Genomic DNA, 14,264 nt, shown 5'->3' on the forward strand with positions numbered 1-14,264 from the left:
TGAGTCTGTTTGAGATCAGAAGCCAGTCTTAGGAGTTAGAAGTCAGTTGAGGCTTGAGTCTGTTTGAGGTCAGAAGCCAGTGTTAGGAGTTAGAAGTCGGTTGAGGCTTGAGTCTGTTTGAGGTCAGAAGCCAGTGTTAGGAGTTAGAAGTCAGTTGAGGCTTGAGTCTGTTAGAGTGCAGAAGCCAGTGTTAGGAGTTAGAAGTCAGTTGAGTGGGGAAAGATAAGGGCCTGAGGCTGTTAGGAATGGTGGGAGTTGCAGTCCAAAACACCTGGAGGGCCCAAGTTGGCCAATACCTGGTGTAGATGCTCCTTCGCTGTCATATTATATTCTAGAATAATTTCCTTGAACCCGACGCCTTCCTGATATGTTGGACTACATATCCCATCATCCCCAATGCCATGGGAACTCTCCTCGAACACATCCGAAAGGCTGGCTGGTTGGGAGAGGCTCCATCCAAAGCCCGTTCCTGCCTCAACATGTCTATACTTCTCCTGACCTTTCTTCAATCAGATCCTGTGTAACCTTTGTGAAAACAAAGACCTTCCTTGTTGTGTCGGTTCGTTGCAGATTGCTCGGAGAATAATCCCTGACATCCTTGTGCCTCTTTCATTTCTAGGCTCCGAACAAATACAACTCTCAGTATCACAAGTTATTTAAGGACATCCCCACGGAGGAAAGTGTGTTGAAAGGTGAGTTGAAACCTCAGTTTAGTCCCCTAATGTATAATATTGCTGTAACTCAAAACTTTGATCGAAGTTCGTCATGGAGATGGAGGCGGGATTCAAAAATAGTTATTATTATTATTATTATTATTATTATTATTACTACAATAGAGTCTCATTTATCCAACATCCACTTATCCAACGTTCTTGATTATCCAACATAGTTTGCCTCCTGCCCCGATCCACAGCTGTTTCTCTAGACAGCAAGGATTGAACTTTTTATGGATTTAATTTCCGACAATGTTGCTACTGTAGGTTCATTTTATGCAATTCTATCTTTATTTGTAATCAATTTTTTTTAGTAGCCAATGTTTTTGTAGTGAATGTTTTCAATATACAGTGGAGTCTCACTTATCCAAGCCTCGCTTATCCAAGCTTCTGGATTATCCAAGCCATTTTTGTAGTCAATGTTTTCAATACATTGTGATATTTTCGTGCTAAATTCGTAAATACAGTAATTACAACATAACATTACTGCGTATTGAACTACTATTTCTGTCAAATTTGTTGTATAACATGATGTTTTGGTGCTTAATTTGTAAAATCATAACCTAATTTGATGTTTAATAGGCTTTTCCTTAATCCTTTCTTATTATCCAATATATTCGCTTATCCAAGCTTCTGCCGGTCTGTTTATGTTGGATAAGTGAGACTCTACTGTATTGCGATGTTTTGGTACTAAATTCATAAATACAATAATTACTACATAATGTTACCATGTTTTAGACTGCTATTTCTGTCGATTTGTTGTAAAACATGATGTTTTGGTGCTCAATTTGTAAAACCATAACATAATTTGACATTTAATAGGCTTTTCCTTAATCCCTCCTTATTATCCAACATTTTTGCTTATCAACGTACTGCCGGTCCGTTTATGTTGGATAAGTGAGACTCTACTGTATTATTTTTATTTATTGTATGGCCATGTTCCAGAAGCATTCTGTCCTCACAACCTCTGAGGATGCCTGCCATAGATGTGGGCAAAACATCAGGAGAGAATGCTTCTCGAACATGGCCATACAGCCCGGAAAACTCACAGCAACCCAATTCTATAAGTTGGCTTTGGGTTGTCCTCTTTCTGTGGAAATCGGACCAATATCCTTCCTGCTGAGTTGATAGTATTTTTGCTTGTCTTCCCAGTGTGCTCCTGCGCCCTTCAGAGAGACATTCTTATCCAAGGCCGGCTCTACATTTCCCCCAACTGGCTCTGCTTCTATGCAAACCTTTTTGGGAAAGATATCAAGGTCAGTATCTGATCTTTTCCATGGCACTAGCTCAGTCATGGGCAAACGTGGGCCCTCCGGGTGTTTTGGACTCTAACTTCCACCATTCCTAACAGCCTCAGGCCCCTTCCTTTTCCCTCTCAGTTAGAAGTCAGTTGAGGCTCGAGTCTGTTTGAGTGCAAATGCCATCATTATAAGCTAAAAGTCAGTTGAGGCTCATGTCTGTTTGAGTGCAAATGCCATTATTAGAAGTTAGAAGTCAGTTGAGGCTTGAGTCTGTTAGAGTGCAAATGCCAGTATTAGAATTTAGAAGTCAGTTGAGGCTTGAGTCTGTTTGAGGTCAGTAGCCAGTATTAGTAGTTAAAAGTCAGTTAAGGCTTGAGTCTGTTTGAGATCAGAAGCCAGTGTTAGGAGTTAGAAGTCAGTTGAGGCTTGAGTCTGTTTGAGATCAGAAACCAGTGTTAGGAGTTAGAAGTCAGTTGAGGCTTGAGTCTGTTTTAGTGCAAATGCCAGTATTAGAATTTAGAAGTCAGTTGAGGCCTGAGTCTCTTTGAGTGCAAATGCCAGTATTAGAGGTTAGAAGTCAGTTGAGGCCTGAGTCTCTTTGAGTGCAAACGCCAGTATTAGTAGTTAGAAGTCAGTTGAGGCTTGAGTTTGTTTGAGTGCAGAAGCCAGTATTAGTAGTTAGAAGTCAGTTGAGGCTTGAGTCTGTTGAGGTTAGAAGCCAGTGTTAGGAGTTAGAAGCCAGTTGAGGCTTGAGTCTCTTTGAGTTCAAATGCCAGTATTAGAAGTTAAAAGTCAGTTGAGGCTTGAGTCTGTTTTAGTGCAAATGCCAGTAATAGAAGTTAGAACTCAGTTGAGGCTTGAGTCTGTTTGAGGTCAGAAGCCAGTGTTAGGAGTTAGAAGTCAGTTGAGGCTTGAGTCTGTTTGAGTGCAAGAACCAGTGTTAGGAGTTAGAAGTCAGTTGAGGGAGGAAAGGAAAGGGCCTGAGGCTGTTAGGAATAGTGGGAGTTGGGAGTCCAAAACACCTGGAGGACCCAAGTTTGAACATGCCTAAAATAACTGTAAGACTAACAGACAAACCTCAGAAAGGTAGTATTAGTGCAAAAACAACATGCTTAAGAGATCAGAAGTGTCAGGTCTTTGCTTCCAAAGGCCATGAAACTCCTTGGACAAGGCCGCTCTGGGTGGAAAGCAAGGACTGGATTTGACGCAGTCCAGGATCCCACCCTCCTGCCTTGATTTACAGTAAACACTCCCGCGGATGGGGAACGTTCTTCCATATATAGAGCAGACTTCCTCAATGAACCGTGCCAAAAGGCTGAATTATTTATATCGGCTGCGCTACCTACTTAAATAAACATCACACAAGAAGAATGCGAAATCCAGCCCCCGAAGCTCACCCCATCTAGCACGGCTTTTCTCTCCTTGCTTTGTGATTTGTTTTTAATGGTCCAAGGAAGACTAACATTGCCGGGTGGGAGAAAGAACAGGCAGGAAGCAGCCAGGCTTTGAAGCTGCAAGGCTGTTTGATGCTAATCAAGCTGGCCAATGGCAATATTCACACTTGCTTCAGACAAGAGTTATTTCTCTCACCCTGGACACTATTCCACAGATATATAAACCTAACTTGCTTAGTTTCCAACACACCTCACAACCTCTGACGGTGCCTGTTGTAGATGTGGGCAAAATGTCAGGAGAGAGTGCTTCTGGAGTATGGCCATACAGCCCGGAAAACTCACAGCAACTCACATCACGTTTCATGTATTGAACATTTTGAATCTTAACTTAAGTATTTTTGTTTTAAATTCTCTCTAGACTGCAACCCTTTTCCCTTCGCCACCAACTCTATTAATTTCTGATGGATCTATGGACCATAAATAATAATAATAATAATAATAATAATAATAATAATAATAATAATAACTTTATTATTGTATCCTGCCTCATCTCCCCAGGGGGACTCAGGGCGGCTTATAAATGTTGTTGTAACTATTAAAATTTAAAAAAATCCACCCTGTTTAGCGAGCCTTGCAAATGTTTTTATTATCAACAGATGTTTGATTTATAGTCCTATTTCACATACCTATATACCTGGGGTCACATAAACATTTATCGATGGAAAAGGGCCACAACCAGGAAAAGTTTAAGGTGTTCTGGATTAGATAATCATGTTCAATTCTGTTTAAGAAGCAGTCTCAGCTTGCTTCGGGTGGATTATTTCCAAAGTAAATATAGTTAAAAGTATGGGTGTTCATTCTGCACAAGTTTCCTGGAAATTGTAATTGTTGTGTCTGAATACCGTATATACTCGAGTATAAGCCGACCCGAATATAAGCCGAGGCACCTAATTTTAGCACAAAAAACTGAGAAATCATTGACTCAAGTATAAGCCCAGAGTGGTAAATTTCAGAAATAAAAATAGATACCAATAAAATTACATTAATTGAGGCATCCGTAGGTTAAATGTTTTTGAATATTTACATCAAGCTCAAATTTAAGATAAGACTGTCCAACTCTAATCAAATCATTATTCTCATCTTCTTCAATGTAAATGTGCTTATGTATCCTTTTAATAATAATAGAGTAAAATAATACATGTAATAATAATAATAAATACAGGACAATAATACATGTAGTAATAAATAGAGTAAAATAATAAATATAATACAGTAATAAGATCAGAGTGAAATAATAAATGTATTATTAATAATAATAAAAATAGAGTAAAATAAATGTAATCGTAGCAACAATAACAGAGAAAAATAATAAATATAATAATACCAATAATAATAGAGAAAAATAATAAATGTACCATATACAGTAGAGTCTCACTTATCCAAGCCTTGCTTATCCAAGCCTCTGGATAATCCAAGCCATTTTTGTAGTCAATTCTTTCAATATATCATGATATTTTTGTGCTAAATTCGTAAATATAATAATTACAACATAACATTACTGCGTATAGAACTACTTTTTCTGTCAATTGGAACTACAATTTTCTGTCAATATTCGCTTATCCAAGCTTCTGCCAGCCCGTTTAGCTTGGATAAGTGAGACTCTACTGTATTCTTGAGTATAAGCTGACCCAAATATAAGCCAACCAGGACCCTCACCCGAGTATAAGCCGAGCGGGGCTTTTTCAGTCTTAAAAAAAGGGCTGAAAAACTAGGCTTATACTCCAGTATATACAGTATATCTTCCTGACTACAGTAGAGTCTCACTTATCCAACATTCGCCTATCCAACGTTCTGGATTATCCAATGCAGTCTGCCTTTTAGTAGTCAATGTTTTGTAGTCAATGTTTTCAATACATTGTGATGTTTTGGTGCTAAATTCGTACATACAGTAATTACTATGTAGCATTACTGTGTATTGAACTACTTTTTCTGTCAAATGTGTTGTATAACATGATGTTTTGGTGCTTAATTTGTAAAATCATAACCTAATTTGATGTTTAATAGGCTTTTCCTTAATCTCTTCTTATTATCCAACATATTTTTTATTTATTTATTAGCTACATTTATATGCCGCCCTTCTCACCCCGAAGGGGACTCAGAGCAGCTTACAAATTAAATTTACATACAATATTATATTAGCATAGTACAATACTTGTAATAAATTACTATATTATACTGTATCAATATATTGTAACTAGCTTTGCCCGGCCACGCGTTGCTGTGGCTTATGCTTTCAGAGTGTTGTTCTTTATTTATTGTCCTGATTTTAGAGATTATATTGTTCTGTATTATTATATCACAGTAATTATTACATATTATATTTATAATCTTACATTATCTGCTTAGAACTGGATTATATGAGGCCCCTTCTACACACCTCTATAAAATGCACACTGAAGTGGATTATATGGCAGTGTGGACTCAAGATAATCCAGTTCAAAGCAGATAATATAAGATTATAAATGGGTTATAGAGCTGTGTGGAAGGGCCTTGAGTCTACACTGCCATATACTGTAATCCAGTTAAAATCTGATAATCTGTATTTTATAGGCAGTGTGGAAGAGGCCTAAGTGAGGCCTAACTCCGCCTGTCCCCTGGGCTGAGTGGGTTGCTAGGAGACCAAGTGGGCGGAGCTTAGCCTTCTAACTGGCAGCAATTGAATAAAAACAATTATTCTTCTCCCTCTAATTAGGACTTTATTTTTCTTTTCTTTTTGTTGTATGAACGTAGAGGCATGGATGAGGGGTTGTGCTGCCAAGTTTAGAGTTTCTGGGATGTGTCGTTTTGTTGTTTTGTCCTAGGCCGAAATTTCATTACCCTTTTATATATATAGATATTATTAGTAATATTTGCTTATCCAACATTCTGCCGGCCCGTTTATGTTGGATAAGTGAGACTCTACTGTATTTCCTTGTCCCTGTTTAAATACATCTTGGAACCATTTGTCTTCTTTTTGTTTCCATTTCAGGTTGTTATCCCCGTTGTCTCCGTTCAGCTAATAAAAAAGCACAAAACCGCCCGGCTGCTACCGAACGGACTGGCTATTACTACAAATGCCAGCAGGAAGGTAAATAATGCCAGACACTTCCTTATCTGTAGTATTTTACCTATGAGAACCCTTCCTTCAATGCAGAGAAAGTGGGGAACTGTATGCCTTTTGCAAAAGGAAAGGGCCTGAGGCTGTTAGGAATGGTGGGAGTTGCAGTCCAAAACACAATGCAGGGCTGAGACTTGCTCTATTGTCCACCTCTGGACAAGATTATATATCGAGATCAGAACAGTGAGGCAAAGAGAGGCAGGGATACTGGAATTGCAACTCTCTTTCTGGAAGTCCCAGACTCTTATAATAGTTATTTCTGGGAACAATTTGACCTATTTTTAATAAATCATCCCTTGTGGTGGTTTGGAATAAATCACAACAAGACATTTGCAAGGGGCAAGCGAAAGTCAGCACCCTCCAGCGGAAACTCGAGGAGGGATTGAAATGGAATTTTGTGCTAATTGTTTGCACAACAGATAAAAGTGTCTCGGCTTTTGGGGATCCCGCCCGATGCCACAGGCTTCCTGAAACTGAAACCCACAAAATGTTCCAGACTCAGGCATGGCTTCGATTCCAAACCACCCGCCGAGATGGGACGGAAATCAATGCCGTGTGTGTGTGTTGCATAGGGAGTGGATTCCGACCCTTTGGTTGCTCAATTCAGTTTTGTTTCCTTTCCAGTATATCTTCGTCTCCCTGATCTCGAGAGACAGCGTCTACGATGTTCTGCGAAGGGTCTGCACACACTTGCAGGTAATAATCACTTTATACGAGAGTTGAATGAAAAGTAATGTCTCCACCTTGGTTACTTGGGTTTGGATGGGAATATTTTAATAAATCAAACGCATAAATAATCCTTAGAATGTGCTCTTTAACTACCACTATTCACTTTTCCACATAATCACCAGACAATTGGATACATTTCTGCCCACGATGAACAAGTTTTCTGAAGCCGTCACGGAAGAAGTCGACACTCAGTTTCCACAACCAGCATCTCACAGGACCCATTGTGCACAGATCTTCCGATAGCAAACCAATAATGTGACCCACACGTTCTTGTGAAATGCCGATTGTGCTTGAAATTTCTCTCTGAGGGATACGACGATTGTCCTGAATCAATCTGTCAACCTTTAGCTTGTGAAACTCGGTGGTTGCTGTCACAGGACGTCTAACTCTTTGTTTGCCATGCAAGTCAGATGTTCCCACCTCAACATCTTTAAACTTACTTGCCCAACGACGCACAGCACTCACATCAACACAATCACCTTCTTTTTTTTCGTGTCAGGAGCCACCAGAGTTGCTTCTGGAATGAGAGAATTGGCTGTCTGCAAGGACATTGCCCAGGGGATGCCCAGATTTTTTTTTGATGTTTTTCCATCATTGTGGGAGGCTTCTCTCATGTCCCTGCATGGAGCTGGAGCTAATAGAGGGAGCTCCTCTGCGCCCAACAATGCACAGTACTCACATCAACACAATCACCATAAACAGCTTGCATTCTCTGATGAATCGCCTTTGGTGTGACACCTTTTCCTGTCAAGAATTCAGTGACTGCATGTTGCTTAAGTCACATTGGCCAACCGTGTGGGCAGGGTTCCATACTTCGCACTTTAACAACACAACCGTTCAATGCTAAGGCTTCCCGCCAAATGGAACTGTCTGCGCAGGGTTCCATACTTCATACTTTAACAACACAACTGTTCAATGCTAAGGCTTCCTGCCAAATAGAACTGTCTGCACAGGGTTCCATACTTCATACTTTAACAACACAACTGCTCAATGCTAAGGCTTCCCGCCAAATGGAACTGTCTGCGCAGGGTTCCATACTTCGCACTTTAACAACACAACTGCTCAATGCTAAGGCTTCCTGCCAAATGGAACTGTCTGGGCAGGGTTCCATACTTCATACTTTAACAACACAACCGTTCAATGCTAAGGTTTCCTGCCAAATGGAACTGTAGAGGAGAGTCTACTGAACAAGCCAGTCCCTTCCGCAGACCAGTACTGCCATCTGTTGAAACATAGAATCATAGAATAGTAGAGTTAGAAGAGACCTCATGGGCCATCCAGTCCAACCCCCTGCCAAGAAGCAGGAAATCGCATTCAAAGCACCCCTGACAGATGGCCATCCAGCCTCTGTTTAAAAGCCTCCACCACAGAGGAGTTACGAAGCTGGAGGCATTACTTTTCATTCAACCCTCGTAATAATAACTTTATTTTTATATCCCGCCTCCATCTTCCTGAAAGGACTTGGGGTGGCTTACATGGGGACAAGCCCATGATCAACATAGGTTAAAACATAATCCATGAATTAAAACAACACGTGCTAAGCTAAGTAAGGAGAGAACAGTTTGATTTTCAGAAAGTGGGGTTTTAACTCCGACTGGGATGTTTATCTCCTCCTTCCGCTGCTGCAAAATCCATATAAGACCATAAAAACAGTCCTTTCGATAGAGATCGGGTCTTGGCGATAAGAGAGCCAGTCTCTTAGGAGCCAGCGTTTGGGCCACGCAAGGCTTTGGGCCAAGGCGTGATAGTTTGACTGGGCAACCAGCATCGTAAAAGCCTTTGGATGAATCTGGAGTACATTGTGTTCCTTGTGGGGTGGAGAAGGGGAGGAGGCGGTGGGCAGAGAGAGGGACACGGATGGAACGTTTCTTCCCTCCGTTGGCCGCTCTCCCAAATGGGCACAAGGCCATTTCCTCGCCACATGACCAGTAATTGAAGGGCACGTCTTAGATAACTCAGATCACAAGTTTCGGACAAGTTGCGAGCGGTGTTTACTTTGCTGAGAGAGGAAGAGGATGCCTTCGTCGGGGTGCTTTGCGGGAAGAATCCGTCGTGAGGCTTCCTTAGGATACAGTTCCGCCTTTCAAGACCCAAAACGCATCACCATGTTCCTAGTTCCCGTTTATTCTGGTGTGGGTCTTCCATGCGCATGTGAACTCTTCTCTTTTTTAATGGGTTTTGCAAATATTTAAATACAGCCAGCCCTCCATAGCCACAGATTCCATCCTCCACAACTTGTGTGTGTGTGTATGTGCTTTCAAACTGCTAGGTTGGCAGAAGCTGGAGCTAAGAGCAGGAGCTCACTCCGCTCCCTGGATTCGAACCTAGCAACCTTTTGGTCAGCAGCTAAGCAGTTTAACTTACTGCACCACTGGGGGCTCCGTGTCTGTGTGTGTGTTATATATATACAGTAGAGTCTCACTTATCCAAGCCTCGCTTATCCAAGCTTCTGGATTATCCAAGCCATTTTTGTAGTCAATGTTTTCAATATATCGTGATATTTTGATGCTAAATTAGTAAATACAGTAAATACAACATAACATTACTGCGTATTGAACTACTTTTTCTGTCAAATTTGTTGTATAACATGATGTTTTGGTTCTCAATTTGTAAAATCATAACCTAATTTGATGTTTAATAGGCTTTTCCTTAATCCCTCCGTATTATCCAAGATATTCGCTTATCCAAGCTTCTGCTGGCCCGTTTAGCTTGGATAAGTTAGACTCTACTGTATATATATCCTGAGCTCTCAATGGTGTAGTGTGCTAAAGCGCTGAGCTGCTGAACTTGCTGACCGAAAGGTTGGCGGTTCGAATCTGGGGAGCGGAGTGAGCTCCCACTGTTAGCCCCAGCTTCTACCAACTTAGCAGTTTGAAAACATGCAAATGTGAGTAGATCAATAGGTACTGCTTCGGTGGGAAGATAACGGTGCCATATGACCTTGGAGGTGTCTATGGACAATACTGGCTCATTGGCTTAGAAATGGTCAGACAAGACTGCACAGTCCCACAGTATCTTTGCGTGCTCATTTTCCAATACTTTTGCAGGTTTGTGATCCCACCAGTTCTTTACTGCTGGGAGGTGGTACTTGAGGCATAAGTTCCAATGAATCATTTGGGCCACATAGTTGTGCCTCTGTTTGTAGTCTGTCTGTGCGATTTTCTTACAGCAGCTGAGGATATGATCCATGGTTTCATCAGCTTCCTTGCACAGTCTGCATTTTGGGTCATCAGCTGATTTTTCGAGCTTGGCCTTAATTGCATTTGTTCTGATGGCTTCCTCCTGGGCTGCAAGGATCAGTATATTATTATTATTATTATTATTATTATTATTATTATTATTATTATTACTATTATTATCTAAAATGATAACTAAATCAAACGACTTATGGGTCCTAGAACTTCTAGATGTTTTGCACTTCAGTTCCCAGAATCCCTGGTCATTGGCCAAGGCATTTTGAAGTCTAAAATATCTGGAGGAATAGACTTTGAGCATCACTGGGCTACAGACAAACCTTGGGTGTTGGATGCAATGAAGGATGTTGTTTTTGGCAGTGACTTTGTCTTGTCCCTATAATACTGGAAGGACCTGTCCTTAGTTGTGCAGTTGCCTGGAGGACAAGGTGCTTCAATGACGTCTCTGTTCTTTGACCCTTTTGCAGGTTTCCAGCAAAAAGAGCCTGAGCTTGAAAGAACTGACGGAAGAGCCAGATGCAGTGGCGTTGGTAAGGCCACAGTTTTGGGAAGAAATCTAATTTCTCTTGTTTAGCAAGGCACGGAAACATTGGTGGCGGTGGTTGTGTAGATCTGTGCTTTTGATAGAGCCTGGTTTGGGTTATTAACAATAACAATAACAACAACAATAATAAATCTTTATATCCTGCTTTATTTATAACCTATGGAGTGCGCCACTATTGTGTTTGTGTGGGTCTAAACTAGGCATGGGCAAACTTGGGCCCTCCAGGTGTTTTGGACTTCAACTCCCACAATTCCTAACAGCCTACCGGCTGTTAGGAATTGTGGGAGTTGAAGTCCAAAACACCTGGAGGGCCCAAGTTTGCACCTTGAAAACACTTGGAATAAATCTATCTATACGCATAATAAAAGTGAAAATCTGTATGTGTGTATATGGCACAGACAGCCTCTGGACTCCACAAACAGCCTGTAGTTCCCAGTGCTGAGGAGCCACCAAGTCACTCCCTCCCAGGACATTGCAGGTTACAGCGAGCACATCCCAGTGTTCCTTTCTCTTCATTTGCATGTCCACGCCCACTGACTCTCCCTTAACCCTTTCCTCTTCTTTGCACAAAGCAAACAGAGGAATTGATCAGCAACTGAACATAAAGAGGTTTGGGAAGAATTGGCACACAGATCCAGTGTGGCCAACTTTGCATACTGGTGGAGTTTAGGGGTGATTGATCTTAACATCCAGGAGTTTATCATTCACCCATATTCAGAGAAATTATTTATTTATTTATTTACAGTATTTGTATTCCGCCCTTCTCACCCCGAAGGGGACTCAGGGCGGATTACAATGAACACATATATGGCAAACATTCAATGCCAACAGACAAACAACATTCAGTTTTAGACAGACACAGAGGCATTTTTTTAACATCTTTCCAGCTTCACGATTCCGGCCACAGGGGGAGCTGTTGCGTCACCGTCCATTGGTGGCTGTTCTTCCTCTTCTTTTCCTCGTGAACAGTTTTATGGTGTTGTAGATTAGTTAAATTAGCCTCCCGCATAAAGCGTACCTTAAATTTTCCCTACTTGACAGATGCAACTGTCTTTCGGGGCTGCTAGGTCAACAGCAAGCCGGGGCTTTTTTTTTTTTTATGGTCGGAGGCTTAACCCGAATACTGAATCCATCTGATAATGGTATGCAAATTCACATGGCCAGCTGGGAACACTGGTGGACTTTGGGGGTGATTGATCTGTAACTCTGGGAGTTATAGTTCACCTGTATTCCATGAGCCCTCTGAACCCCACCAATGACAGTTCTGGACCAAACCTGGCACACAAACCCAACGCTGCCAACTTGGGCCGATTGACCTTGGCATCAGAGAGTTATAGTTCACCCAGCGGATGATGGATCTGGACCAAATTTGGCACACAGACCCAACATGGCCAACTGAGAATACTGGGGGAGTTTTGGGAGGATTGATCCAAGATTTTTGGGGGAATTGTAGTTCACCCACATCCTTATCCATTTAAAAATACCCTCCTGCTGTTCACTGTTGGGTTGATGCTCCAGTGAAGGTCTACTGAACTTCGTTTGACATTCATTCTGTTCCTTCCCCAGGAGGTCATTGTCCCAGAGGTGAAATGGAGGAAGGGCTCGTCGGCATCGTTGTCGCTGGCCCTCCCCCTCCCCCTCCCCCTCCCGGAGGCCGGGTTCCAGTGCATCCACCGGGCCTCCATCAGCAGCCTCAGCACCAAAGAGAGCTCTTGTAACTCTGAAGAGCCTCTCATATCAGGTGAGAAGAAACAGCGAGAAGGATTGGCTTGAGTCTTGGACCTGGACTCCAGAAGAGCAGGGTCTGAATCTCCGTCCCCACTCCTTCCGTCTTAGTCGTAGCTGTTTCGATTGGCTTTGCACTTACCGTATATACTCGAATATAAGCCGACCTGAATATAAGCCGAGGCACCTAATTTTACCACAAAAAACTGGGATAACTTATTGACTCGAGTATAAGCCGAGGGTGGGAAGTGCAGCAGCTACTGGTAAATTTCAAAAATAAAATTAGATACCAATAAAATTTCATTTCATTAATCGAGGCATCAGTAGGCTAAATGTTTTTGAATATTTACCGTAGTTCAAAGAAAAACAATAAACTAGCTCTATAAGTGGAAAAGTAGGGGCAACAAAAACAATATGGTATCAATAATAACCTAATAATAATAATAATACAGTCCTAGACACTTAGGAAGTGTTTGACTTGTGATTTTGTGATACGAAATCCAGCATATCTATCTTGTTTGCTATCTATATATATAAAAGAGTGATGGCATCACGGCGACCCACAAAACAACAAAACTACAGGCCCCCCAACCTTGAAATTTGACAACACAACCCATCATCCACGCCTCTAGGTTGATACAACAAAAAGAAAACAAAAATAAAGTCCTAATTAGAGAGAGAGGAGTAATTGCTTTTATCCAATTGCTGCCAGTTAGAAGGCTAAGCTCCTCCAACTTGGTCTCCTAGCAACCCAATAAAAAATATTAAAAAACACTAAAAATTAATACAATAAAATACTATAATAACAGAAAATAACTAAAAGTAATACAAGAAAATAATAAAATATAATACATAAAAATATAACTTACAATAAAATTAATAAAAAATTGCAAATAACGTCAAATAAAAATTACACAACAATTTTTAACCAATACCACCACCACTTTGCCACAGCAACGCGTGGCTGGGCACAGCTAGTGTCATAATAAAATAATAATAATAATAATAATAATAATAATAATAATAATAATAATAATTAAAAACTTCATTTGGATCCCACCCTATCTCCCCATAGAGACTCAGGCCGACTTCCAACATAGTAACAGGCAAACATTCAATGCTTATATAAACAATGCAGAGCTAGATATAGATCTATAATTATAGACAATAATTTCACATATGCATTTCCCCCCGAAACATTTTCAAATCCCTCTGTGTGTGTGTGTGCATTTCCCCTGTAATATTTGCAAGCCTTATTTATAGGTAGGTAAGAATATATTCGTATCTATCCAGACATCTCTCTCTATATAGATATTTGCAGAGACTTGCAAACATATGAGGGTAAATTCATATATAAAAATAATGTATATGTATGGCTACAGATGCACAAGTACATGGATCTATATGTATAAAGGATTTGCATAGACCTGCAAACATATGAGGGCAAATTCATATATAAAATTAATGTATATAGATATATACACATATAAAGGTACATAGAGATTGCAAAAGATTGCAAGGGGTTAATGCCTATATTTCTTTAGGAGAGTTTAATAAATATTTCAGG

General features: G+C 40.7%; 1 protein-coding gene across 4 annotated transcripts in view; it reads left to right on the top strand.

Moving 5' to 3' along the window:
* The window catches only part of gramd2a (GRAM domain containing 2A), a 70,645-nt gene that overhangs the window by 39,478 nt on the left and 16,903 nt on the right, over positions 1–14,264 (top strand). For all 4 annotated transcript variants that reach the window (XM_062963365.1, XM_062963368.1, XM_062963367.1 and 1 more), the window contains exons 4-9: positions 620–692; positions 1,866–1,969; positions 6,377–6,475; positions 7,130–7,201; positions 10,896–10,958; positions 12,539–12,713. In XM_062963365.1, coding sequence (XP_062819435.1) covers positions 620–692; positions 1,866–1,969; positions 6,377–6,475; positions 7,130–7,201; positions 10,896–10,958; positions 12,539–12,713 — 586 coding nt within the window. The remainder of the gene's footprint in view (positions 1–619; positions 693–1,865; positions 1,970–6,376; positions 6,476–7,129; positions 7,202–10,895; positions 10,959–12,538; positions 12,714–14,264) is intronic.

The sequence above is a fragment of the Anolis carolinensis genome, unplaced genomic scaffold (assembly GCF_035594765.1).
Source record: "Anolis carolinensis isolate JA03-04 unplaced genomic scaffold, rAnoCar3.1.pri scaffold_11, whole genome shotgun sequence".
Classification (NCBI taxonomy): Eukaryota; Metazoa; Chordata; class Lepidosauria; order Squamata; family Dactyloidae; genus Anolis; species Anolis carolinensis.